At 40.2% G+C, this 26,457-nt stretch overlaps 1 protein-coding gene and 2 non-coding genes across 8 annotated transcripts; all 3 read left to right on the top strand.

The window, feature by feature from the left end:
* Positions 1 to 565: 565 nt before the first annotated feature.
* Positions 566 to 25,348, top strand: CCNB1IP1 (cyclin B1 interacting protein 1). 6 transcript variants are annotated; one of them, XM_063715422.1, is made up of 8 exons: positions 568 to 860; positions 6,721 to 6,920; positions 9,304 to 9,381; positions 10,446 to 10,560; positions 14,733 to 14,813; positions 19,351 to 19,682; positions 21,786 to 22,119; positions 23,830 to 25,348. In XM_063715422.1, the coding sequence occupies exons 4-8, from the start codon at positions 10,536 to 10,538 to the stop codon at positions 24,030 to 24,032; spliced, it is 975 nt and encodes a 324-aa protein (XP_063571492.1). In that variant the 5' UTR covers positions 568 to 860; positions 6,721 to 6,920; positions 9,304 to 9,381; positions 10,446 to 10,535; the 3' UTR covers positions 24,033 to 25,348. The 6 variants fall into 6 exon arrangements, with proteins under 6 accessions (XP_063571494.1, XP_063571492.1, XP_063571495.1 ...); XM_063715423.1 differs by having other exon boundaries at positions 624 to 860; positions 6,721 to 7,032; XM_063715424.1 differs by lacking the exon at positions 14,733 to 14,813 and having other exon boundaries at positions 566 to 860.
* LOC134760160 (small nucleolar RNA SNORD126) lies at positions 9,571 to 9,647 on the top strand. Its single transcript, XR_010137090.1, has one exon. It is a non-coding gene; the product is annotated as a small nucleolar RNA SNORD126 (small nucleolar RNA).
* On the top strand, positions 12,460 to 12,607 carry LOC134760159 (small nucleolar RNA SNORA79). The gene has a single exon (XR_010137089.1). It is a non-coding gene; the product is annotated as a small nucleolar RNA SNORA79 (small nucleolar RNA).
* Positions 25,349 to 26,457: the final 1,109 nt, after the last annotated feature.

Below are 26,457 nucleotides of genomic sequence, written 5' to 3'. Positions count from 1 at the left end.
TTATGTCCTCAGCATTGAAAGTCATTGTTTTTGTCTGGAGATGTGTAAAACGTACACTTTGCTCTCTAGTTGTTTATAGTCTACTTGGGAAGATAAATCTAACAAGAAATATGTAACAACAATAATAACAGCTAACATTGTTGAGTACTATGTACCGGGCATTGTACTGAGTACATTATATAAATTATTTTACTTAATCCTCACAACCATCAGAGTAGGAAGATTTCATCTTTTTTCCCTCTTTTTATAGTTGAGGGAACTGAGGCTTAGATGTGTGCAAATAAGTGGCAAGGTTCAGATTCAAAATCAGCTAAATTTTATTTGAAGCCTAAAACACTCAACCCACCTATCTTTTATCTACTAAGCCTGTTAGTTCAAAGATTACCTGAAGGTAAATTTTATCAGGCCAGCTTTGGATCTGGGGGGAAAAAATGAAGGTAAATTTTAACTTGAATCAATCTAGACTGTTTATAATGGAATCTGTTGCCTAGCATAAGTTAACCATGTTGAGGTCACAAAGGATAAGAAATTACCCTTAAGGGATGAAAATTCTTTGGAATAGAATGCAGCAGGCCCACGCAAACAACAACGTGTATAAATAGCTTAAATTAGCCTGTTTTTGCCTAAGTACATTAACTGAAAAGGAAACTTGGTTTAAGAAGTTCACTCTAAAAATAGCGCAAGAAGCATCACTGGTCCATAAAGAGAAAGGGGTGGAGTGGGTTACGTCATTTCAACACCTTTTAAGGTAAAGGAGGAGGGAATCCTCTTGAACTCATTAGCCAATCAGGTTCTGAAGACACTTCCCAAGACGACTTCCTGTCTCTCCACTTTCTTTCCCTCTCCGTTTTGGTGGGCTGGTGAGTGTGCGCTTCATTTTGCTCTCTAATTGTTGAATTTCTCTTCCATTTGAGTTATATACCCAGGTGGCAGGCCTTTATTTCAAGTCGGCATTGGAGTGTGTGTGAGTCGCAAGAAGATTAATTTCGGCTGTGTGGAGGTTGGGAGAAGGCAGTGAAATGCTCTGCCTGGCTTGTTTCCACGTGGGCCTCTGCAGTACTGGGTTTGCCTTCCATCTCCGAGTCCTGGTGACCCAGGAACAATAGACTGTGCTTCATGTGCACAGTGCGTGTGTTCTTGGAAAACGCCGGCTTCATTTTGCTTGGCGGGAAAGATATTATCATCCCAATGCTGTTTTGATTTATATCTCCCTGGGTGAGGTCAGATTTCGGGAGAAGCGTTCAGCTCAGTAGAGTTTAATTCTCCGGTGAGTGTCTAGAGGGCCCAGGTCCTTACTGGGTTTTGTGGAAGCTGCAGCGGACCTTGTCTTTTCCCTGGCCTTTGCTCAGATCATTTCGGCTTTCTTGGTGAACCTGGGCAGCAAACTCTGAAGACGGATAAGCCTTAAAAGGAGCTCCTAATTTTTAATGTTGCCACTGTGGTGATTGTGTCCTTAAAAGCTATGGAAAAAGATCAGGGACCTTAGTTCAGGGCAAACCTCTAGATTTAAATTCCAGCGCCACAGTTTACAGCTCTGGTGACCTTGGGAGAAGCGGTGAGCCATTCCGAGGCTTAGATTTCCAAGATCAGATAAAATATATAAAAACTAGGCTCTAGTTGGTGTGTAATAAATGTTAGGTACCTTTAGAAGTAAGCAGTACTTATTTATTTACGGTAAGTATTTTGGATATCTGTTTTCTCATAAAAAGTTTTGCTTAGTGACCTTCAATGTAATTTCACTGAATTCCTTTTGGTACATATTAATTTTTATATGATGTTTGTGTTGGATATTCTTATAGGCAGAAAGTGTGAGAAAGACAAATAATAAACCAGTTAATCGAATGTAGTAATAGGTATTTGTAGGCCTCCCATAATTTTTATAATTCTTAAGCATTGTTAAAATTTATTTTTTGGGGCACGGCGGCGCATGCCTGTCCTCCCTGTAGCTCCCAGCTACTCGGGAGGCTGAGGCAGGAGAATCGCTTGAACCCGGGAGGTGGAGGTTGCGGTGAGCCGAGATCGTGCCATTGCCCTCCAGCCTGGGCAACAACAGTGAAACTCTGTCTCAAAAAAAAAAAAAAATATATATATATATATGTATACACATCATACATATATATATTTTTGAATAGGTAATACATTCACATGGTTCAAAATTCAAAAGATATCAAAGTTTCTTATCCCCTTCTCTAAGCCATCCAATTCCTCTCCCTCATAACAGTGTTACTAAGATATTTTATGCATATAAGCAAATATGTGTAGGTATCCTTCCCTTTTACTATACCTACTCTACTATGTGTCTTACTTTTTCCACTTAAGTTTCATGAGTGTTCATATTGTTTATAATGGTAACATAGTATTCTTTAAAAATCATTTCTTCTAAAAATATATTTTTTGTTTCAGTAGGTTTTCGGGGTATAATGGTAACTCAGTATTCTAATTTATGTACCTACTGTAATTTATTTAGCTTTTATCAGTAGATATTCAGATAGTTTATGATCTTGATATTTCCCCCTCAAATGAATAACCTTGTAAATAAGTCAGTTGGCACAAAGGCATTTCAACTGGGTTTTGGTATATTCTTGTTTAAAAGGACTCTAGATATTTTGCAGTGCTTCCTATTTATATTTATTTTGTACACATAGTGGTGATTAGAAACCGATCAATACTCTAAACTTGATTCAGCAATAGAGGATTTTCTACCGAAAGGAAAATCATCTTGATGGCTTTTATGTGAATATATTTTTGCCCACTTTGGTTTGAGTAGGGTATGGTTTATCTTGTTATGAGCATGTGTTTAATGTTGGGAATGAGTGACAGCAGTGGCCCAGAACAACCAAGTCATCTTTGTATTCACTGGGGCAGAAAGGGCATGCTTTCAGTGTTTACTTAGAAAATGTGTGCTGGATATGCCCCTGAACTCATGGTGTTGAGGGAGTATTTTAGTATTAAGTTGAGTATTAAGTTACAGGGAGTATTTTAGTATTAAGTTAGGAAAAGCTGAAATGTATTTTAGGATGTAAACATGCAAAATAAAAAAGGAAGCCTTTGGGCATTTCTCCAAAGCTGTTTTAGTCTTAAGAGGCTTAGTTCTGGTTTTTTAGGTGGAAGTTTTGTGAGTTGGGAAAACATTACATTCTTTCCAATGGAAGCATGCTTTTGTTGATAAGTAACTTCATAATACATTGGAGTCTTTATTGTTAAGTAGGAAATGAGGGGAAGGGGGAAGCAAACCTGTGTCTTTTTTTGCTTGAAAGACAATATGGCCGGGCGCGGTGGCTCACGCCTATAACCCCAACACTTTGGGAGGCCGAGGAGGGTGGATCACCTGAGGTTGGGAGTTCAAGACCAACCTGATCAACATGGAGAAACCCCGTCTCTACTAAAAATACAAAATTAGCCGGGAGTGTTGGCGCATGCCTGTAATCCCAGCTACTCAGGAGGCTGAGGCAGGAGAATCACTTGAACCCGGGAGGTGGAGGTTGTGGTGAGCCGAGATCGCGCCATTGCACTCCAGTCTGGGCAACAAGAGCGAAACTCCGTCTCAAAAAAAAAAGGACACAATATCTTGGCGTTGGAATGGCCCTTATGAGTACTATATGAGTGACCTTTCTGGCTTCTGGGTTATTGTGAGGAGTGTGACTTTTTGTTGTTAAATTTGTTTTTATTGTAGATTCATGGGGTACATGTGCAGGTTTGTTTCAGGGTATATTGCATGATGCTGAGGTTTGGGCTTCTATTGATCCTGCCATCTAGGTAGTAAACATTGTACCCAATAGGAAGTTTTTCAGCTCTTGCCCCTCTCCTTTCCTCCTTTTGGAGTACCTAGTGTCTATTGTTCCCAAGTTTATGTCCCTGTGAACCCAGTATTTAGCTCCCTATGCAAGATTTAGCTCCCACTTATAAGTGAGAACATGCAATACTTGGTTTTCTGTTTCTGCGTAAATTCGTTTAGGATAATGGCCTCCAGCAGCATCCAGCAGCTCCAGTTGCTGCAAAGGACATTTTTTTTTTTTTTTTTTTTTATGGCTGTGGAAAAGTGTGAAATTTTTAGGCAGAATATTTGCCTTTCTACTCACTAGTTGGTTGAGCTTGGGCAAGACATAGAAATAACATATTAAACATTTAACTCCATGCCAGCTACAGTGCAAAGTGCATTTATTACCTCAGTCTTCACGGAAGTTTTTTTTTTTTCTTTTTTTTTATTTATGAAGTATTTATTGATCATTCTTGGGTGTTTCTCGGAGAGGGGGATATGGCAGGGTCATAGGATAATAGTGGAGAGAAGGTCAGGAGATAAACACATGAACAAAGGTCTCCGGTTTTCCTAGGCAGAGGTCCCTGTGGCCTTCTGCAGTGTTTGTGCCCCTGGGTACTTGAGATTAGGGAGTGGTGAAGAGCATGCTGCCTTCAAGCATCTGTTTAACAAAGCACATCTCGCGCCGCCCTTAATCCATTTAACCCTGAGTTGACACAGCACATGCTTCAGAGAGCACGGGGCTGGGGGAAAGGCCATAGATCAACAGCATCCCAAGGCAGAAGAACTTCTCCTAGTCAGAACAAAATGGAGTCTCCTATGCCCACCTCTTTCTACACAGACACAGCAACAGTCTGATCTCTCCTTCTTTTCCCCACACCTCCCCCCCTTCTTTTCAACAAAACCGCCATCGTCCTCATGGCCCTCTCCCGATGGTCGCTGTCTCTTCGGAGCTGTTGGGTACACCTCCCAGACAGGGTGGCCGGGCAGAGGCGCTCCTCACCTCCCAGACGATGGGCGGCCAGGCAGAGGCGCTCCTCACCTCCCAGACAGGGCGGCCGGGCAGAGGCGCTCCTCACTTCCCAGACAGGGCCGCCGGGCAGAGGCGCTCCTCACTTCCCAGACAGGAGGCCGGGCAGAGACGCTCCTCACCTCCCAGACGGGGTGGCCTGGCAGAGGTGCTCCTCACTTCCTCCCAGACGGGGTGGCAGCCAGGCAGAGGCGCTCCTCACCTCCCAGACGGGGTGGCCGGGCAGAGGCACTCCTCACTTCCCAGAGGGGGCGGCCGGGCAGAGGCGCTCCTCACTTCCAGAGGGGGCGGCCGGGCAGAGGCGCTCCTCACTTCCCAGAGGGGGCGGCCGGGCAGAGACGCTCCTCACTTCCCAGACGGGGCGGCCGGGCAGAGACGCTCCTCACTTCCTCCCAGACGGGGTGGCGGCCAGGCAGAGGCGCTCCTCACCTCCCAGACAGGGCGGCCGGGCAGAGGCGCTCCTCACCTCCCAGACGGGGTGGCCAGGCAGACGCACTCCTCACTTCCTCCCAGACGGGGTGGCAGCCAGGCAGAGGCGCTCCTCACTTCCTCCCAGACGGGGTGGCGGCCAGGCAGAGGCGCTCCTCACCTCCCAGACTGGGCGGCAGGGCAGAGGTGCTCCTCATCTCCCAGACGGGGCAGCCGGGCAGAGGTGCTCCACTTCCTCCCAGACAGGGTGGCAGCCGGGCAGAGGCGCTCCTCACCTCCCAGACGGGGCGGCCAGGCAGAGGCGCTCCTCACTTCCCAGACGGGGCGGCCGGGCAGAGGCGCTCCTCACCTCCTAGACGGGGCGGCTGGGCAGAGGCGCTCCTCACTTCCCAGACGTTGGGCGACTGGGCAGAGGCGCTCCTCACTTCCCAGACGATGGGCGGCCAGGCAGAGACGCTCCTCACTTCCTAGACGGGGTGGCGGTGGGGCAGAGGCTGTAATCTTAGCACTTTAAGAGGCCAAGGCAGGAGGTTGGTAGGTGGAGGTTGTAGTGAGCCGAGATCATGCCACTGCACTCCAGCCTGAGTACCATTGAGCATTGAGTGAGCGAGACTCCGTCTGCAATCCCAGCACCTCGGGAGGCCGAGGCAGGCAGATCACTCGAGGCCAGGAGCTGGAGACCAGCCCAGTCACCACAGCGAAACCCCGTCTCCACCAAAAACACAAACCATTCAGGCGTGGCGGCGCGCGCCTGCAATCCCAGGCACTCGGCAGGCGGAGGCAGGAGAGTCACAGGAGCCCGAGGCAGGGAGGTTGCAGCGAGCCGAGATCACGGCAGCACAGTCCAGCTTCGGCAACAGAGGGAGACCGAAAAAAGGAGGAGAAGGAGACCGAAGAGGGGAGGGGGAGGGGGAGAGGGCTTCACGGAAGTTTTAAGAGGTGTGTAGTATTTGTCCTCATTTTACAGAGGGGACAGCTGAGGTTTAGAGAAGTTGCATAACTTACCCATGGGCACAGCAAATACATGAGAGCCAGGATTAAAATCTAGTTTAGTATGTTTTCAAAATCTATTATTTTAGGGAATATTAATTAGTGCAGCTATTATGGAAAACAGTATGGAAATTTCTCAAAAAATTAAAAATAGAACTACCATATAATCTAGAAATCCCATTTCTGGGTATATTTAAAGGAAATAAAATTAGTATGTCAGAGATACCTATACTCCCATGTTCATTGCATCATTATTCACAAAAGCCAAGATATGGAATTGACCTAAGCGTCCATCAACAGATGAATGGATAAAGCAAATATGATACATATGTACAGTGGAATACTATTCTGCCTTAAAAAGGAAGGAAACTCTGATAGTGAGTGGGAAATAAAACTTGGAGTCTGTTCTGATAGCAGTACCTTATATAACTATCTCTAAAGGAAAACTATGCCAAGCTATTAGTTTAGTATTTACTTCCTATGAACAAAATTTTGTGTGTTCCTTTTGTTTCAGGTTGAAGATGAAATCCACTGAGGAGGGAAGTCCGGCACCCTGTGTGCCAGTCCAGAACTGGCCCATGTGTAGACCCCCTGAAAATCATATGGGCTTGGATTTGGATATTCTCAACAGAAAGGGTTAAAGGCTGATGGTACCTAAAGCCTGGTACTTGAATTTTGATCAAGATAAGCTGCCTTAAGTTCTCTTCATTACACGTATGTGTGTCTTTTCTATCTAAAAAGCCTAGCTTAGAGATTCTTTGAGTTAGCATTGTATCCTGCAATGCTAGGTGGCACCGAGTAAATTGGAATAGAATCAAAAGGAATGGTAAGGAAATCTTAACACAAGTATCTGCTGATTTAGTATCAATTTGTAGTTTGTATTAGGCCTTCATGAAGCATCTGTTCACACATATAAAATGTACCTTTTGGCTATGAACACTAGTACTTTGAAGTGATTACTGCCCACAGTCAACAAAATGCTGGGATCATTGATTGTTTATGGAGCATTTGCAAAATACTTAGTAAATACGAAATGTCCTTTGTATAGTGGAATGACACTTGTTGAAGCATGCATGACTAGAATCCTGCAGGGAGCATCACACACTGGGAAAGGTATCACATATTTAACATCAGGATTTATGTGCCGGGCTTTGAGCTATGTGTCAAAACAAAAAGACCAGGCCTCTTGCAATCTGGGTTTTGTTTGTGAGTTGAGATTAATAGAGAAGTTGTTCCTTTCAACCTATAATTATTATCCTGTAAGAATACTTAGCTCAAGCAGTTTTTTTTAAATTTCCTTTTTAAAAAAATTTATTTTAGGTTTGGAGAGATCAAGGAGTTTTAAGGTAGACATTGTTAAAACTGGAGAAACCTTTCACACCATGTCTTGCTTCTTGTTTACATTCTCTTAGTTAACCTTGCATCCTGCTGATCTGAAAACATTTTACATAGTTAAAGCATTATAGAAATATAGGGCAAGGAAGGAGTAAAATAACATTTTGATCATATCTGTCTGAGATATTTAAAATGCTTCAGTTTCTTTCCAACCTACTGAGCTAGCATGTCACTGCATTACATTTTAAAGCAAACCATCTTCTTTGGCTCTGCGTATTTCCTGTAGGAAGTACCATGGTGAATTGAAGAGTATGGAGTTTTGATGGAATTGAATTTAAATCCTAGCTCTTACTAGTTAGGTGACCTTAGGAAATTTATGTAATTTTTCTGAGCCTCAATTTTCCTGTAAATAGGGGGTTGTAAAATTTAAATGATACAAATGCTATACTGCTTGACAGATAGGATTTCTAAAGAATGATAGCCACTGCTTTCTTTTCTGTCAGCTTATTTTAGACCCATTTTTAAAGGCACTGATGTCCAATGGAGCCTTCTGTTACGATGGAAATGCTCTATGTTTGTACTGCCAATATAGCTATTGAGTAATGAAAATGTGACTAGGGTAATGGGAGAAATTTAATTTTTAACTCTAATTAAGTGGTTACTTACTGGACATGTAACTTTAAGGTCCACTTATGACCCACTCTTTTTGCTTCATGAAGGCTTCCTTGACCAATCCTACTTCTTTTCTTAACCTTACTTGCTTTCTACTACTTATTTGGTGGTATGTTAATTTCTGAGTCTTGTCTTTCTGGCTAGATTGTATCTGAGGTTATGGATTTTTAAATCTCCACATTGCTGCATGAAAAAGAACACAATGATGAAAGTATAACTGCAGTATTTTTAGCTAACAAATTTTAGATGATCATTACAAGTAAATACAAAAAATTTTCTAGCTAGTAATTAGGTGAAGAGTAGGGAACAGTGTGAAGGTTGCCTGCAAAGATGAACTGCATATCTAGTATGTATTTGACCTGAAAGTTCAGATTACACGCAAATGCTGAGGAAATTAAAGCAAGCCTCTGTCTTACATTGCCATCTTGTGGCAGACTTGGGTTACAAATGTTACTAATTCAATTTTCCTATATAAAGGGAAAATTTTCTTCAGATTATTTTGACAAAGGATTACGAAGAGTAAAGGTTAAATACAATCCGGCATTGGCTCAAATGAAATTGAAACATGCTTTGAAAAAACTGACTATTTTGGATTATTTTCTCTGTTATCTGAATCTTACAAGTTCTTGACTCCTTCTTCTTGCATAACTGTTTTCTTACTATGAGGCTGTTGACCTTTATAGCCTTTCAGAAGTTGGTTAGACTATTGTGCAGTTTTATCCAAACTTGTAAATTTATACAAAATTAAGCTTGTGTAGGGGTCCTGCTTGGTTTTTTTTTGTTGTTGTTGTTAAATTTTTTTGTTTTGTTTGAGACAGGGTCTTACTCTGTTGCCTAGGCTGGAGTACAGTGGCACAATCACAGCTCACTGTAACCTTGAACTCCTGATCCTGCCCTATTTGATATTGAGCTTGGGCATTTGGTGACATTCTCCGAATAGATGAGTCAATAATTTGTATTAATGAATGGAGAGTTAAATAAAGGATGAACGGTTACTCTAAATTTTCTTATGACATGGTAGAACATGCTGGTGTGAGTTGTCATGTAATCATAACCTTTGTGAATTTATTTATTTTTTTTAATTTTCCAGAAATGATCCTAGGTAATTGATAGATCCTGTGGTTCAACTGGATTTCTAGATAGAAGCTGGATTCATGTGATGCCAGAGGTAAGAGTAAGAGCAAAATCTTCATTTTTACCTCATTTGGATTTCTAATCACTTAGCAAGTCTTGGGACTCAGTGTTATTAGTGGATGGAATTTGGTAATTCAAAAAAATCCCCATTTCTAACCTTAGGAGAATTTTCCTGTTTAGGGATGAGGAGCCAGTGCTGGTTTGCCCTTCCCCAGTCATTTACAGTTTGCCATGATGAAATGCATGTTAAGTCCGTGTTTCAGCTGATCAGCCTGATTAAACACATGCTCTGAGCAGACTACAGCTAGGGGCAAACACCTGCAATTGAATTCTGCTTGTTGGAATTCATACTGGGATTTAGTCTGTAATCCCAGGTAATTCTTAAATCTTAATAAATTATGAATTTGAGACTAATGTTTTGTTGTGCTTTGATCTTTTGTGATATCTCTATATCCCCAAAAAATCACTTTTGTGAGTTAGAACTAGGGTCAGGAATCATTAATCTAAAAGTTCAAACACTACAGAAAAAGCATTGGCAACTGCTATAGGCAATTCTATAGGCAATTTAGCCTGGCAGTTTTAAACTAATCATTATTTTATCAATCTATACATATAGATTAAAGGAAACACAGAGTTGGTTAAATCAATTTTGTGAAGACTATACGGTACAACACTATAGAGTCACTTAAAAGTTATGATACAGTTTTATGTTTGTTGAAATAGAATGGTATTCATGACATATGAAAAACAGATTATATAGAGCAATATGTTTCTGCTTAAATATTTTTATATGCGTATGTTTGCTTAAGAAAACTGAAAGGATATATATACTAAAATACTAGGGGTTATTTTCTCTAGAATTAGGTTCTACAAGTAATCTTTTATTATTATAAACCTATTTTCTAATTTTATTGTATTCATGTATTATAATATTTTAAAAGTTATTTTAGGTAACTTAGGAAAGCTTATATTCTTTACCCGTGCCTGCATTTTCAGCAGAGAATTAGGTAGAAAGAAGGATGAAATACAGGAAATATAAACAACTGAAAGTAATATCAGGACTTGAAATAATTTTTTAGCTTTTGTTGTCTTTTGCAGGAGTAGAATTTCAAGAGACTGAAACCAGATCTGAGTTTCACTGTTCCAGTCTGGACCTCTTTGGTGCTGTAAATCCTGGATATACGGTAGATGAGTACTGCGTTTTTCTTTTATGGTAAGGCTTACGTTGAGATTGAGAAGCTTTGCCATATATATGAGTCTTTGAAAATTCAGGTTTGTGACTTCATGGCCAGCTGCTAAGGTGCTATAAATTTCACTTTTTAAAAGTCAGTTGAGGCCAGACATGGTGGCTCATGCCTGTAATCCTAGCACTTTGGGAGGCCAAGGTGGGTGGGTTGTCTGAGCTCAGGAGTTTGAGACCAGATTGGCCAACATGGCAAAACCCCATCTCTACTAAAAAAATACAAAAAATTATCTGGGCCTGGTGGTGTGCGCCTGTAGTCCCAGCTACTCAGGAGGCTGAGGCTTGAACCCAGGAGGTGGAAGTTGCAGTAAGCAGAGATAGTGCAACTGTACTCCAGCCTGGGTGAAAGCGAGATTCCGTCTCCAAAAAAAAAAAAGTCAATCAAAGATGTTGAGAAGTAGCATTGTATAGTATATATATGGGTTCTGGAGTCAGACTGAGTTCAAACCCATGCTCTATCACTTCACCAGTTATGCAGCATTGGCAAGTTTCCTAATATCTGTGTCTTAGTTTTATATTTTAGAGGATGGCAATAGTATTTGACTCAGGGTGGTTATTTTGAAGATTAAATTAGTAAGGGTGTGGGTAAAGCATATGGTAAATGCTCAGTTTGATGTTAACTATTTTGTCATCAGAATCCATGTGTGTATTTCTCTTAGATTCTGTACTACCTGGCAATTTTTGACATCTGCATAACAGATTGACGAAAATTCTTTGTTTTGGCCTGACGTGATGGCTCACGCCTGTAAACCCAGCACTTTGGGAGGCGAGGTGGGCAGATCACCTAAGGTCAGGAGTTCAAGACCAGCCTGGCTAACATGGTGAAACCTCGTTTCTACCCAAAATACAAAAATTAGCTGGGTGTGGTGGTGTGCACCTGTAATCCCAGCTACTTGGGAGGCTGAGGCAGGAGAATCGCTTGAACTTGAGAGGTAGAGGTTGTGGTGAGCTGAGATCACACCACTGCACTCCAGCTTGGGTGACAGAGCTAGACTTCGTCTCAAAAAAAAAGAGGAAATTCTTTGTTTTTATTGCTTATATATCTTTCTGTTAATTAGACTACCCCTCATTACCTTCACCCCGCCCCTCAAAACTTAATTAAGTTCTAGAATTAGTCATAGGCACTATAATGTGTATCTTTATATAATTGTTGGAATAACATTTTCTTTAGTTGATTAATCTTGATTTTGGTACTAACTTGTTATCTAGTTCCTCATTTTCCCTTGCTGGATCAGTTGATCCTTAATGATCTCTTCTAGTTCTTACTTTTTTTTTTTTTGAGACGGAGTCTTACTCTGTCGCCCAGGCTGGAGTGCAGTGGTGCGATCTTGGCTCACTGCAAGCTCCGCCTCCCGGGTTCATGCCATTCTCCTGCCTCAGCCTCCTGAGTAGCTGGGAATACAGGCGCTCGCCACTGCGCCTGGCTAATTTTTTTTGTATTTTTAGTAGAGACGGGGTTTCACCGTGGTCTCGATCTCCTGACCTCATGATCCACCTGCCTTGGCCTCCCAAAGTGCTGGGATTACAGGCGTGAGCCACCGCGCCCGGCCTCTAGTTCTTACTTAGATGTAATGATTCCTATCTTATAAGAGTCTCTTGATGTCTTCATTATTTTTTTTTTGAGACAGGGACTCACTCCATTGCCCAGGCTGGAGTGCAGTGGCATAATCAGGGCTCACTGCAGCCCCAGCTTCCCAGCCTCAGGTGATTCTCTCACCTCAGGCTCCCAAGTAGCTGGGACCACAGGCCACCATGCCTGGCTAATTTTTTGTATTTTTTGTAGAGATGGGGTTTTGCCATGTTGCCCAGGTTGAGATGTCTTTATTTTTTATAAACGTTTCTTAAATTAATGTGATTGGAGTTAAACTTTGATGGCTGTTCCTCTCACTGCTTGAAGCCTTAGGCAGTGGGATTTTGATCCATCATATATCAAAAATGGCTTATCTTCACTCAGGGCACCATGAGGATGGGCTGGCTGTCCGTTAGTGCCTTCTGATTTTTGCGGAGTCAAACAATTACTAAATGGGTGGTGATTCCAGATTAAGAAAATGTACCTGTGATTAAAAAAATAAAAGAAGCAGCCTAGTTTCAAAACACAAGCATATAGTAATTAGATAGCTGTCATCTGGCACTATGAAATAAAGCCAGTTGATTCTGAGAGTTACTGAAACATTATACTCTAAAGTCATTCATGTTCAAATTTTAAATGGTTTACTCAGTTTTTTAGAGTGGTTGCTCACACACATGTCAGGGCAGTTTTAAAAATACACTTTTTGGCTGGGTGCGGTGGCTCACACCTATAATCCCAGCACTTTAGGAGGCTGAGGCGGATCACCTGAGGTCAGGAGTTCGAGACCAGCCTGGCCAACATGGTGAAACCCTGTCTCTACTAAAAATACAAAAATTAGTCAGGCATCGTGGTGTACACCTGTAGTCCCAGCTACTTGGGAAGCTGAGGCAGGAGAATTGCTTGAACCTGGGAGGTGGAGATTGCAGTAAGCCGAGATTGTGCCACTGCACTCCAGCCTGGGTGACAGAGTGAGATACTCCGTCTCAAAAAAAAATTTATATATATATATATACGTATATATATACACACACATATATATACGTATATATACACACACATATATATACGTATATATATACGTATATATATATATATAAAAAAAACTTTTCTTTGCAGTATGAAGGTAGATAATTCTTCATTAAAGATGGACTTTTTTCACCAGAAATGGCTTTATGGAATCAATTTGCAAAAATGTAAGAGGTGGCAAAGGAAAGAATAAAATAATATTTTCATTTTCTTCTGTTATTCTTAGATCCTTTGGTAGACTGTAAACTCCATGAAAGCAGGATACCTTCTTTTTCCCTAAGGCCTGGCCCAAAAGAGATACCAAAAAAATACTTGCTTATATATTAACCTAGTCTCTGGGTGTGGGAGCCATAGAGAGTTCAGGGTGGGGTGGTGGGGAAGGTGAGGGAAGCCCTGATTGACAAACCAGGGCGGTTTCCAGAAGGAATTCTGGGCATGTGTACTCAAGGAGACATGTACAGAACACTCACTGTGGTATTGTTTTTAATTGTAAAACCTGGAATCAGTGCCTATTATAAGAATGACTGCCAAAACCAATCTATTTATGTGAGGAATAGATACATAAAACCTTACTGGTATTTAGTAGGAAATCTTTCATTGTGAATATTTTATTTACAATCTTACTTGATATTTATCATTGAGTTAAATTGCACATACCATTCAGATATGGTTAAAAACTCATTTCTGCTTCACATTGAAATATTCTCAATTGATTTGGCTAAAGTATACTGTCCTATATGCTGTGTTTATATCCATGATGGTATATTTAACATGCAAGGGATACAAAATAAAAATCCAAATATTGAAAGTCTGGTATACTTCACTGTTTTTGTAATGAGATTTAATACTCTTGCTTATCCCAGAATCTCACAAATGGTATGCAACTGTAATAACTTGTGTTGGCCAGAATATGAAACCTCTTCTTTAAATTAAGATTCTTGATCATGCCTGTAATCCCAGCACTTCAGGAGACCGAGGAGGGTAGATCACAAGGTCTAGGAGTTCAAGACCAGCCTGGCCAAGATAGTGAAACCCCGTCTCTACTAAAAATACAAAAAAAATTAGCTGGGTGTGGCAGCGTGCCTGTAGTCCCAGCTATGCAGGAGGCTGAGGCAAGGAATTGCTTGAACCCGGGAGGCGGAGGTTGCAGTGAGCTGAGATTGTGCCACTGCACTCCAGCATGGGTGACAGAGCGAGACTCCGTCTCAAAAAAAAAAAAAAGATTCTTGAAATTGCTTCATCAATAATATACATTTCATGAATATTCAGTAGTTTGTCTAAAAACAGTAAACAACTGAGTTAAACCATTTTACAAATTACAAGAAATATGTTAGGTCTTCAGGCAGTCAGACTTTTCTGTTGCAAATCTCAACTTTTGGCTATAAAAACAAGGTATCAAAATAAACAGGAAGTTACTTCTATGTGTTCAAATATAGCACTACTACTACTTGAAACTCAAAGCCTTTTCTCCTTAATTATAATATCTTCAGACTGCTTTTCTCTATATAGATTCTCATGGAAAGTATTTCTTTTTTTTTTTTTTGAGATGAAGTTTTGCTCTTGTTGCCCAGGCTGGAGTACAATGGCGTGATCTCGGCTCACCGCAAATCTGCCTTCCAGGTTCAAGGTATTCTCCTGCCTCAGCCTCCTGAGTAGCTGGGATTACAGGCATGCACCACCATACCCAGCTAATTTTTGTATTTTTAGTAGAGACGGGGTTTCTCCATGTTGGTCAGGCTGGTCTTGAACTCCCGACCTCAGGTGATTCGCCCACCTTGGCCCCGCCAAGTGCTAGGATTATAGGTGTGAGCCATTGCGCCTGGCCTGATTCTCATGGAAAGTATTTCATATTTATAATTTTTTTTTTTTTTGAGACGGAGTCTGGCTTTGTCTCCCAGACTGGAGTGCAGTGACGTGATCTTGGCTCACTGCAACCTCCGCCTCCCAGATTCAGGCTATTCTCCTGCCTCAGCCTCCCGAGTAGCTGGGATTACAGGTGCCTGCCACCACACCCAGCTAATTTTTGTGTTTTTTTTGTAGAGATGGGGTTTGATCATGTTGGCCAGGCTGGACTCAAACTCCTGACCTCAGGTGATCCACCTGCCTTGGCCTCCCAAAGAGCTGGAATATATATAATTTTGTTATTCTGAGTAGTTTTGTCCTTGTGGTTGGTTACCTTGTTTTGTGTAGCCAATAAATATGATGAAATATCATTCTAAAAGCAAATGAAATACATTTCTAATATTTTGATGCATATTGTATCCCTTGCATGGTAAATATAACCTGGGAATGTTACAGACTAGACTACCACTCCATCAAATAGTGAAGTTGTTGGAATGTTTGCTTTCTTGAATGTTGTGGTCACTCTGGCCTTCACAACTCTTATTATAAGTTATTCAGACTCTTTATGTTGTGAAGAATGAATTAAAGTTGTATATATGAAAAGCAAAACTTTAGAATTATTGGAAAGCAAGAGTGTGATATTGGAGTAGACATAAGTACAAAAAGGAAAAGTTGATAAATTGGTGTACACTAAAATTCAGACTTATGTTTGCATGTCATATTACTGTTAAATGACTCCATATAAATCAAGAAAATCATCAAAGGACATGAACAGGCAAATCACAGATGAGGATCCCTGAGTAGTCATTCAGATGAAAAAATGCTCACTCTTATGAGTAATGAAAGAGTTGTACATTAAAACAACGCTGAGATACCATTTCACTGTCATCAGATAGACAACAATGAAATAAAGTAAAACAACTTGACATGGGTGCATGTTGCTGAATTTATAGCATTGGGCTCTTCTATACTTTGCTGGTGGCATGAAATTTATGCTTTTACTTTGGAGAGTGGTTTGGCAACATTTAGTTGATTTGAAGTTGCTTATATACTAACCCAGGCTCTGGGTGTTATATTCTAGAGGAATTTTTGGCACGTGTACTCAAGGAGACATGTACAGAATATTCATTGCAGTATTGTTTTTAATTGTAAAAACCCGAAATCAATGTCTATTAGAAGAATGGATAAATAAATTGTAGCATATTTGCAGTACATGGTGTTAAAATGAATTAATGTTAAGTATTTATTAACTTAGATACATCTCCAGGAAGTGATCATATTGCAGTGCAAAGGGAATTGGCTAGGATCACAAAGTTAGGTACTAGTCAAATTAGAATATTTTGCATTTTTCAACTTTAAATGAGTTGTACTTTTTTTTGTATTAATATTTCTACATTTGGCATAGTTAAAACCAGAATTCACACAGAAGGCTCGAACAGCCAAAAACAGATGTTAGGGAGTATATGGTTCACACCATGAATATCTCATTTTTTTGAAACTGGTTTATACCAGAATTAAGTTACCACTTTAAAGTTATCAGAAGATATTTTAGGAAATGTACAAAGGCCTAATTACTCCAAAACAGTTGACAAACCTTGTAGGAAGTTGCATAGTTTTCGACAGTTTTTTGTTTGAAGGAAAAAGATTTGATATTATGGTTTGGCACTACTCAGAAAGGGGTTTGCAGGGTTTGATGTCCATTGCGTGGCTAATTGCATGTTACTAATTCATAATAGGTTCACAACATCTGGAAAGATGGCTACAAAAGACAGTATAAGGCTGGGCATGGTGGCGCACGCCTGTAATCCCGGCATGTTGGGAGGCTGAGGTGGGTGGATCACTGGAGGTCATGAGTTTGAAACCAGCTTGGCCAACATGGCGAGACCCTGTGTCTACTAAAAATACAAAAATTAGCGGGGTGTGGTGGCATGTGCCTGTAATCCCAGCTACTCGGGAGGCTGAGGCAGGAGAATCGTTTGAACCCAGAAGGCCGAGGTTGCAGTGAGCCGAGATCGCGTCACAGCACTCCAGCCTGGGCGACAGAGTGAGACCGTATCTGGAAAAGAAAAAAAAGCTTCATTAAGGTTTATATCCTGAGGACCCATGTAGCTTTCCTATTCAGGTTAATTTTTAATCTGAATTCTAATAGATCCATATAGATTAAGCAGAAAATAATTACCTAAAGCAGCTGCTATGGGTAAGCACAGAAAGGCAAAGAAAATGACAGGCAACAGCATTAGAGTAAAACTGGCACAGTGCAATCATTTAAACACTGCCAGCAGTTCCAGGAGAGCACGCAGGTAGGTCACCTCAAAGTTCTGACCCTCAATACTATCGATTAATTAATTTTTTTTTTTTTTTTTTTAAGACGGAGTGTCGCTCTTGTTTCCGTGGCTGGAGTGCAATGGTGCGATCTCGGCTCACTGCAACCTTTGCCTCCTGGGTTCAAGTAATTCTCCTGCCTCAGCCTCCCGAGTAGCTGGGATTACAGGCGTGCACCACCATGCCCAGCTAATTTTTGTATTTTAGTAGAGCCGGGCCTCACCGTGTTGGCCACGCTGGTCTGGAACTCCTGACCTCAGGTGATTTGCCCGCCTCAGCCTCCCAAAGTGTTGGGATTACAGGCGTGAGCCACCGCGCCCGGCCCACTATCGCTTAATTTAATTTAAAGAGCTGTAATGCATGTTTGTAATGCAGACTCAAGGAAAATTATAATTTCCTTAAATGTGTGTAGAGGATGTGTGAGAGTGGAAAGATGTCTATTCCAAGGTGGATAAAAAATAAAATGGTGGACTACCTCAACATGGAGGTGCCAGCTGTCCAATTACAGCTGTCACACTGTTTCTGGGAATTTCTCCTGATTCTTAGCCGGAGCTGCCGGCCGCAACTCTCTCAGCCTGGCAGGTCCCAGGATGCTTCGGGGCAACCCCACGCATGCGCGCTCTGGCGTAGTTCCCTGAAGCACTCGCGCGCGGAGAATCCTGGAATCTTCGCTTGTGGAGCTGTGGAGGCAACGGAGTTTTTCCTCGCTTTTTCTTTCAGCCTCAGATTAACTATCATTTGTTATTATTATTGTTATTATTATTTTCTCTACTGAGTGTGGAAAGCTGGCTGAAAATTCCAGAGTGTAATTTCTGTGGGTCTGTTTCTCTAAAACTTGCCCCTCACGCAGCTTGTACAGACATTAGATTGGCGCTTACTCCCAGCTGGTGGAAGATTCGGAATTAGCTGCGCCTCTCCTGCGTGAGAGAGGGCTCAGCTTTAAAGCTTCCCAGCTCCTCTGCTTTCCCGCTGTCCCCTACTCTGCCGGATGTAAAATAGGCCTCTTAATCTTAACTGTGGCTGCCGGGTGACATACCTGAGGAAACTCACTCAGCGGGGCTATTGGGATAAAGGTGTAAGAGTGTTCCTTTTTGTCGACCCGGAGGGCCAAGGCAACTTTTTTTTTTTTTTTTTCTGAGACGGAGTCTCTGTCGCCGGCTGGAGTGCAATGGCGCGATCTCCGCTTACTGCAAGCTCCGCCTCCCGGGTTCAAATGATTCTCCTACCTCAGCCTCCTGAGTAGCTGGGACTACAGGCGCCCGCTACCACGCCTGGCTAATTTTTTGTATTTTTAGTAGAGACGAGGTTTCACCATGTTAGGCTGGTCTCGAACTCCTGACTTCGTGATCCGCCCGCCTCGGCCTCCTAAAGTGCTGGGATTATACAGGGGTGAGCCACTGCGCCTGGCATATATATATATATATAGTATATGAATGATTTGAGAGAGATTCTTGCTCTGTCGCCCAGGCTGGAGTGCAGTGGTGCGATCTCGCTTCACTGCAATCTCCGCCTCCCGGATTCAAGTGATTCTCCTGCCTCAGCCTCCCCAGTAGCTGGGATTAGAGGCTTGAATCACCACACCTGGCTAATTTTTGTATTTTTAATAGAGACTGGGTTTCACCATGTTGGCCAGGCTGATCTCGAACTCCTGAGCTGAAGGGACCCGCCTGCCTTGGCTTCTCAAAGTGCTGGGATTGTACACTTGAGCCACTGAGCCTGGCCCACGTATATATTATTTTTGACTTTAGCAAGATCTGTAACTACCTTTGTCTTTACCTTTATCCTTAAAGTGTTTTTAGAAAACCGGACAAACAAGGAGCACAGTTAATATTATTGAGTAACTGAAATCAATATATCAATTATAATAAATACAAGGAGTATAATAAAATGTGCAGTATTTTATGATAAAAATGTGCATATTGTATTTATTTTTTACTTACTATTTATTTTATTTTCATTGCAATTTAACTTACTTGGCCTTTTTATTTACCCCTCCTTAGGACTCTTCAGCTTCTGGAGACCTCACTATCCTATTATGTCTTTGTGTGAAGACATGCTGCTTTGTAATTATCGAAAGTGTCGCATCAAACTCTCTGGCTATGCATGGGTCACTGCCTGCTCTCACATCTTCTGTGATCAGCATGGCAGTGGTGAGTTTAGTCGCTCACCAGCTATCTGTCCTGCCTGCAACAGTACCCTTTCTGGAAAGCTAGATATTGTCCGCACAGAACTCAGTCCATCAGAGGAATATAAAGCTATGGTATTGGCGGGACTGCGACCAGAGATCGTGTTGGACATTAGCTCCCGAGCACTGGCCTTCTGGACATACCAGGTTAGTGCTTAGTCTAGTTTTTCTTGAGTATATGATTTATGGCATTTGTGGGAACTTCTAGTGTCTTTCCTTCATTATATTATTAATTTTTTATGAGTATATGAGAAACTTTTTATTAAATTGTTTTCAAAAGCAATAATGTTTATTGTTGAAAATCAAAAGGAAGAAAATTAAAGCACTCATAATTCCATCACTCAGAGATAACCATTGTTGATATTTTGGTATATACACACACACACACACACACACACACACACACACACTCTCTCTCTCTCTCTCTTCTGTATAAAAGATAATAACACACACACTGTTTTATTGTTAGAGTTGACAATATATTATATCTGGTATGAATTTTTCTTCCTTTTGAGACGGGGTTTTCTTGTGTTGCCCAGGCTAGTCTCTAACTCCTGGGTTCAAGCCATTCTCCCGCCTCAGCCTCCTGAGTAGCCTATGCTTCACTTGGTATGAATATCTTGTAAAATATTTTTTAGTTAACTATTCTATAATCATATTTTAATGGTTATATTGTATCATAATTTATTTCCAAGTTATTAAAATGCTTTGATAAGCATTCTTATCAAATAGGCACCCTTAACTTTTTCCCTTTATGATTTCTACTTTTAGTATTTCCTTTGAAAGACCTCCCTGTGGATGACTTTAAGCATGTCTTTGAATGTATTGTTATATCTTACATATACACTTATACTTCTTAAGGATGTTTGTCATCTGTCAAGTAACTTTTTATCATATTTTTCTGGGTAAGTTGTTTCTCTTACACGCTCCTCTATTTTTCAACTCCTTTGGTTAAATACCAAATAGTGTTTTTGCTGGCTTATGTGGTGAGAGTATGTTTATTTTTGTAAGCAACTGCCAAATTGTCTTCCAAAGTGGCTGTACTATTTTATATAGCCAGCAGCAGTAAGTGAGAATTCCTGTTGCTCTACATCTTTGCTAGAAGTTGGTATTGTCAATGTTAATAGGTGTGTAGTGGTATCTCATTTTAATTCGCATGTCTCTGATGACATATGATGTGGAGCATTCTTTTCATATGCTTTTTTGTCTTTTTTTTTTTTTTTGGTGAGGTGTATATGAAGTTCTTGGTCTATTTTTAAATTGTTTTCTTATTGTTGAGTTTTAAGTGTTCTTTTTATCCTTACTGTTGAGTTTGAAGTATTCTTTGATCCTTTATCAGAGCTATCTTTTGCAAATATACTCTCCTGATCTGTGGCTTGTCTTTTCAGTCTCTTACAGGGTCTTTCACAGAGCAGAGATTTTTAAGTTTAATGAAGTCCTTCTTATCAGTTTTCTCTTTCATGGATTATACCTTTGGTGTATTTTAAAAGTCACTGCCAAATCCAAGATCACCTAGATTTTACTCTGTGTTATCTTCTGGGAGTTTCATAGTTTTACATTTTACGTTGAAGTCTGTGAACCATTTTGAGTTTATTTTTGTGAAAAGTGTAAGATCTGTCTAGATTCATTGGGTCCTTAATTTTTTGCTGGCTATTGGCCAGAGCCTGTTCTTAGTTACTTGCCTCTTGGGCCTTCCTGACATGGCTGCTTGCTTCCTGAAAGCCAGCAAGGGAGTGTGTCTCCTAGTAAGACAGACCTTATAGTCTTAGGTAATATACTTATGAAGTGACAACCTGTCACATTTTCTGTAGTATTCTAGTCACAGGTCCTGCCCACGTGCAAGGGGATAGGGAGTTACACAAGGGTATATATACCACGAGACAATGATAATTTGGGGTTGTCTTAGAGTCTGTTCTTCATGCTCTGGATTACTTGAAAAATGGGATTATATTTCTTAAAAACCTTTGGAAAACATGTCACTTGTTAAAGTAAGAGAAATACCCAGTTCTTTTGGTGGTATAAAGTTAGTGGTTTGAGAGTATTCTTCCAGACTTTTTTTCTATGCATTTAGTAACATAACTTATTGTTTTCTGTGCCTCATTGTGTATCCTGATTGCTTCTTAAACTGGGTTCTAAATGTTAAAATATCCCTATATAAGCATCTTTCTTTTCCTTTTGTGTTTGTATAACATTTTACAATATATAACTTTGTACCCAATACCTTAAAAATCTTTTTTCTTTTGGAACCAGGTACATCAGGAACGTCTCTATCAAGAATACAATTTCAGCAAGGCTGAGGGCCATCTGAAACAGATGGAGAAGATATATACTCAGCAAATACAAAGCAAGGATGTAGAATTGACCTCTATGAAAGGGGAGGTCACCTCCATGAAGAAAGTACTAGAAGAATACAAGAAAAAGTTCAGTGACATCTCTGAGAAACTTATGGAGCGCAATCGTCAGTATCAAAAGCTCCAAGGCCTCTATGATAGCCTTAGGCTACGAAACATCACTATTGCTAACCATGAAGGCACCCTTGAACCATCCATGATTGCACAGTCTGGTGTTCTTGGCTTCCCATTAGGTAAGAAAGGACATGTATCAAGTGTCTGTTCTTTAAATCAATGATTTTTTATACTGCTCTGCCCACTTCCAAGCATTCAGTGGAGACAATAAGGATAAGACAAGCATTGAGTTGTGGTAGGCTATGAATTCTTCACCCATGTTTCAACCTGCACATCATTGCTTTTATCTATTGTATTTGCTTACATTTAAATTAAAGCATTAATTTGAGCAGAGTTAATCTCTGCAAAATGAAAGTTTGTAAATTGCTACATTAAGTTAAAAGCTACGTAGTTGTAGCGATAATAATATTAGCTGTCATTTATTGATTCCTAAGTGCTAGGCACTGTTGTGTTTTATATAAATTCATATAATTTACAAAACTTTATGAAGTAAGTATTATTGTCCTTCTTTTATACAGATGAGAAAGCTGAGGCACAGAAAGTTAAGTAATTTGGTCAATATCACTAACCTGTTTTCAGAGCCTATACTCTTAACCATTTGCTATCCTCCAAGAAGGCCATGTTTCAATTTTTTTCACCGGCCAATACTGATTGTACAGTTCTTAAGTTGTCAGTTTGGTTGTTTTGTTCTTTTGTCTAATCATTTTTCCATTTATCAAATATTTAGCAAATATGTGTTATGTACCAGGTTGTTAGGTATGATCCTAACTAATGAGGACATAAAGATTATCCAAATAGGATTCTTTCTTTAAATCACAATCTAGTATGATGCCATCTCTTTTCTGTTTGTTAGGTGCCTTGCAGATGGAATGAATCTCATATCTTCCTGAGCTCTCTGCTTTATACTACTCTTTATGCAACAAAATCCAATAGATTTTTGCTATGCTATTAATGGAAATTGTTTTTGGCATACAAAAAAGTGAAGCCTCTTGTGCTGGACCTTCCTAATACTCATTTTTGGATATTTATTATAGGCTGAGGAAAAAGATTTAATAGGGGAGGAGCTGATGTCTTAGAAAAGGTATGAGGTGGTCAGGTGTGGCCCAGCACTTTGGGAGATTGAGGTGGGAGAATCACTTGAGCCCAGGAGTTTGAGACCAGCCTGGGCAATATAGTGAGACCCTGTCTCTACAAAAAAAAAGGTGGGGGGCAGGTATGAGGTGATGAGATGAGGAATATCAGATATAAGAATAAAAACCTAAATTTCTGCTTAACTTTCAGTTTTACTTATATAATGTAATTTAGTCAGAGTTACTGTAAATGGGCATTATAGATATACTTTTTTTTGTCACTTCCCACATTTGTCTTATTTTTTTCATATTCACCAGTTCTTTCCCATTCCTCTTTTTGTACACAGTTAACCTTTTTATGTCCTGCTGCCACTGTTAGCTTGAAGGCTATATAGTCAGCATTTTCCTTTAGTTGCTTGGTCCTTTAAAACCTGTAAAAGCAAAGGAAGGGTTCAGTGGAAGTAGTTAAATGTTCTTTTAATCAGATCTATTATCTGCTTTGTCTTAAGCCTATGCTAATTGATATTGGGTCATGGTATATGCAAATATTTCATAGTTATATTTTTTCTAGAATGTTTATTGCAATGTTTTTTAAAAAAATTATTCTTAACCTGGGGCAAAATATTTTATATGTCTTTTTTTTCTAAGACAAATATTGGAGAAAAAATATACATATATATATATTTGATGATTCCTCTGAAGTAGATTATATAGATAACAAATGAATAAAATTATGTTTTTCCCTTTTTTCTACCCTAGGTAACAACTCCAAGTTTCCTTTGGATAATACACCTGTTCGAAATCGGGGTGATGGAGATGGAGATTTTCAGTTCAGACCATTTTTTGTGGGTTCTCCCACAGCACCTGAACCCAGCAACAGCTTTTTTAGTTTTGTCTCTCCAAGTCGTGAATTAGAGCAGCAGCAAGTTTCTAGCAGGGCCTTCAAAGTAAAAAGAATTTGAGCCACGCATGGTGTCACGCACCTCTGATCCTAGCTACTTAGGAGGTTGAGGCTGGGAGGATCACTTGAGCCCAGGAGTCTGAGGCTATAGTGATCTAAGATCATGCTACTGCACTCCAGCCTGGGCAACAGAGTGAGACCCTGTTTCTAAAAAAAAATAAAGATAATTTAGCTAACTTTACAGAATGTTTCTATGTTCATCTTCAGTGATTTCATTTAGCAAATCTTTTTTCTAGATAGGACTCCCCAGCTTCCCTGTGCTTTTAAGTCTCTGAAGTTGTTTTCACATTATCAACATAACAAACTCATTGGCAGTGGGGAGTGGTTTAGAGTCTGGTTTCTTTGTTTCTATTATTTAAAGCATAAGCATTTTATTAATCTCAATTCCATTGTGAACTGCTGAATTTTCATCCCTAGTGTGAGAAGGTCACAATAGTATTTGTTTCAATAGATAACTGTTTCTCCCTGGGCTGTTTCTGACTGAGCTGTGTTGTTTATACCTTAAGTACCTGTGTTATATGCTACATGTTGCTTTGAATTCTGGTATTTATGCGTATCTGTATATGTAAGTATGTTAATGTACACTGATATTTTGCTGTATTTGCCAGTATGTTTATGTGAAAATTTTGGTCTTGGAAAATGGTGGGTGATGTGTGGCTTGTTATTTGGGTATGTGTATTTATTTGTATGTATTTATGTATTTACCTTCATATTAACTTGTTTGGAGGTGTGCTTATGTCAGTGAACGAGAGTACAATTTGATGCATGTATGTTCAGTCCCTATTTGTATTTAAAAATAACTCACGTTGATGAAGTTATTTTTTAAAGTTAATTTTTTTGGCATTTATAGTCAGCCCTCTGTATCCATAGATTCTGCTTCTGCAGATTCAGCCAACCATATATCAAAAATATTTGAGAAAAAATAAAAATAATAATATAACAATAAAAAAATACAAATTAAAAACCAATACTATATAACAGCTATTTGGATAGCATTTACATTGTAGGTATTATAAATAATTTAGAGGTGATTTAAAATATTTGGGAGAATCTATAGGTTATATGCAAATACCATGCCATTTTATAAAAGTGACATGAGCATCCAGGGATTTTGGTATCCGTGACGGTTCCTGGAACCAGTCCCCCAAAGATACCAAAGGAAGACTGTATTTTAAAATAAAGCTACTTCTTTACCTTTTTGTCAACTGTTGCCTTGGTTTTACTTATTTAGGAATGCACTTCTGCAGAAAGTTTACCAATGTGTTATTGATCTTAAGAGACTGTATTAAAATAATTAAAAAGATTTATTTACTGTTTTCCTTTAGTACTTCTGACTATGATTATGGGAATTAAATTCTGTTTAATTATGCATTTATTTATTGAAAATGTAGGGCCATGATAGAAATTTGAAGGAGATTCTCAGTAACTTTACGTCCTGTTAGAGGAAAGACTTGAAAGCATACTGGCTGAAGAGGCAGAAGATCTGGGTTCTGGTTTCTACTTAGTTTGAACTTTCTTGGACTTAGTCTCTGTATCTGTAAAACGAAGGATTGAATTAAGTTATCCTTACAGCCTTTTCTAACTCTTAAATTTTAGGATTGATTCTTAATGGTTTAAGATGTGTTAACAATGGAATTACCCTAAATGCCAAATCCCATTGTTTTTTAGGTAATAAAAATTATACTGAAATCATTTGAAGATATTTTATATTTAGTCATTGTAGAAAGGCAGTTAAATACCCCTGCTTTACATAATTGAAAAGCAAGTAGTGTTTCCTTCACTAGGAATATAGAGTATAAAATCTCTTAAAAATTATTTTTAGTGTGCACCAAAATTATTTATTACTGTTTTTTTGAGATGGAGTCTCACTGCGTAGCCCAGGCTGGAGTGCAATGGCAGCATCTTGGCTCATTGCAACCTCTGCCTCCTGGGTTCAAGTGGTTCTCCTGCCTTGGCCTCCCAAGTAGCTGGGATTACAGGTGCACGCCACCACACCTGGCTAATTTTTGTAGCTTTAGTAGAGATGGGGTTTCACCACATTGGCCAGGCTGGTCTTGAACTCCTGACCTCAAGTGATCTGCCCGTCTTGGCCTCCCAAAGTGCTGGGATTACAGGCGTAAGCCACCGTGCCCAGCCTTGTGTGCACCAAAGTTAAAATGTCTGAGAAAGAGGATGAAAAATTTTAAAGTTTTAGGGCCGGGTGTGGTGGCTCACACCTGTAATCCCAGCACTTTGGGAAGCTGAGGTGGGTGAATCACGAGGTCAGGAGATCGAGACTATCCTGGCTAACGGTGAAACCCCGTCTCTACTAAAAATACAAAAAATTAGCCGGGCGTGGTGGCGGGTGCCTGTAGTCCCAGCTACTCGGGAGGCTGAGGCAGGAGAATCGATCGAACCCGGGAGGCGGAAGTTGCAGTGCGCCGAGA

Source organism: Pongo abelii, chromosome 15 (genome assembly GCF_028885655.2).
Source record: "Pongo abelii isolate AG06213 chromosome 15, NHGRI_mPonAbe1-v2.0_pri, whole genome shotgun sequence".
NCBI classification, from domain to species: Eukaryota; Metazoa; Chordata; class Mammalia; order Primates; family Hominidae; genus Pongo; species Pongo abelii.
The sequence above is the reverse complement of the archived record's forward strand: the minus strand, read 5'-3'. Positions and strand labels throughout refer to the sequence as shown.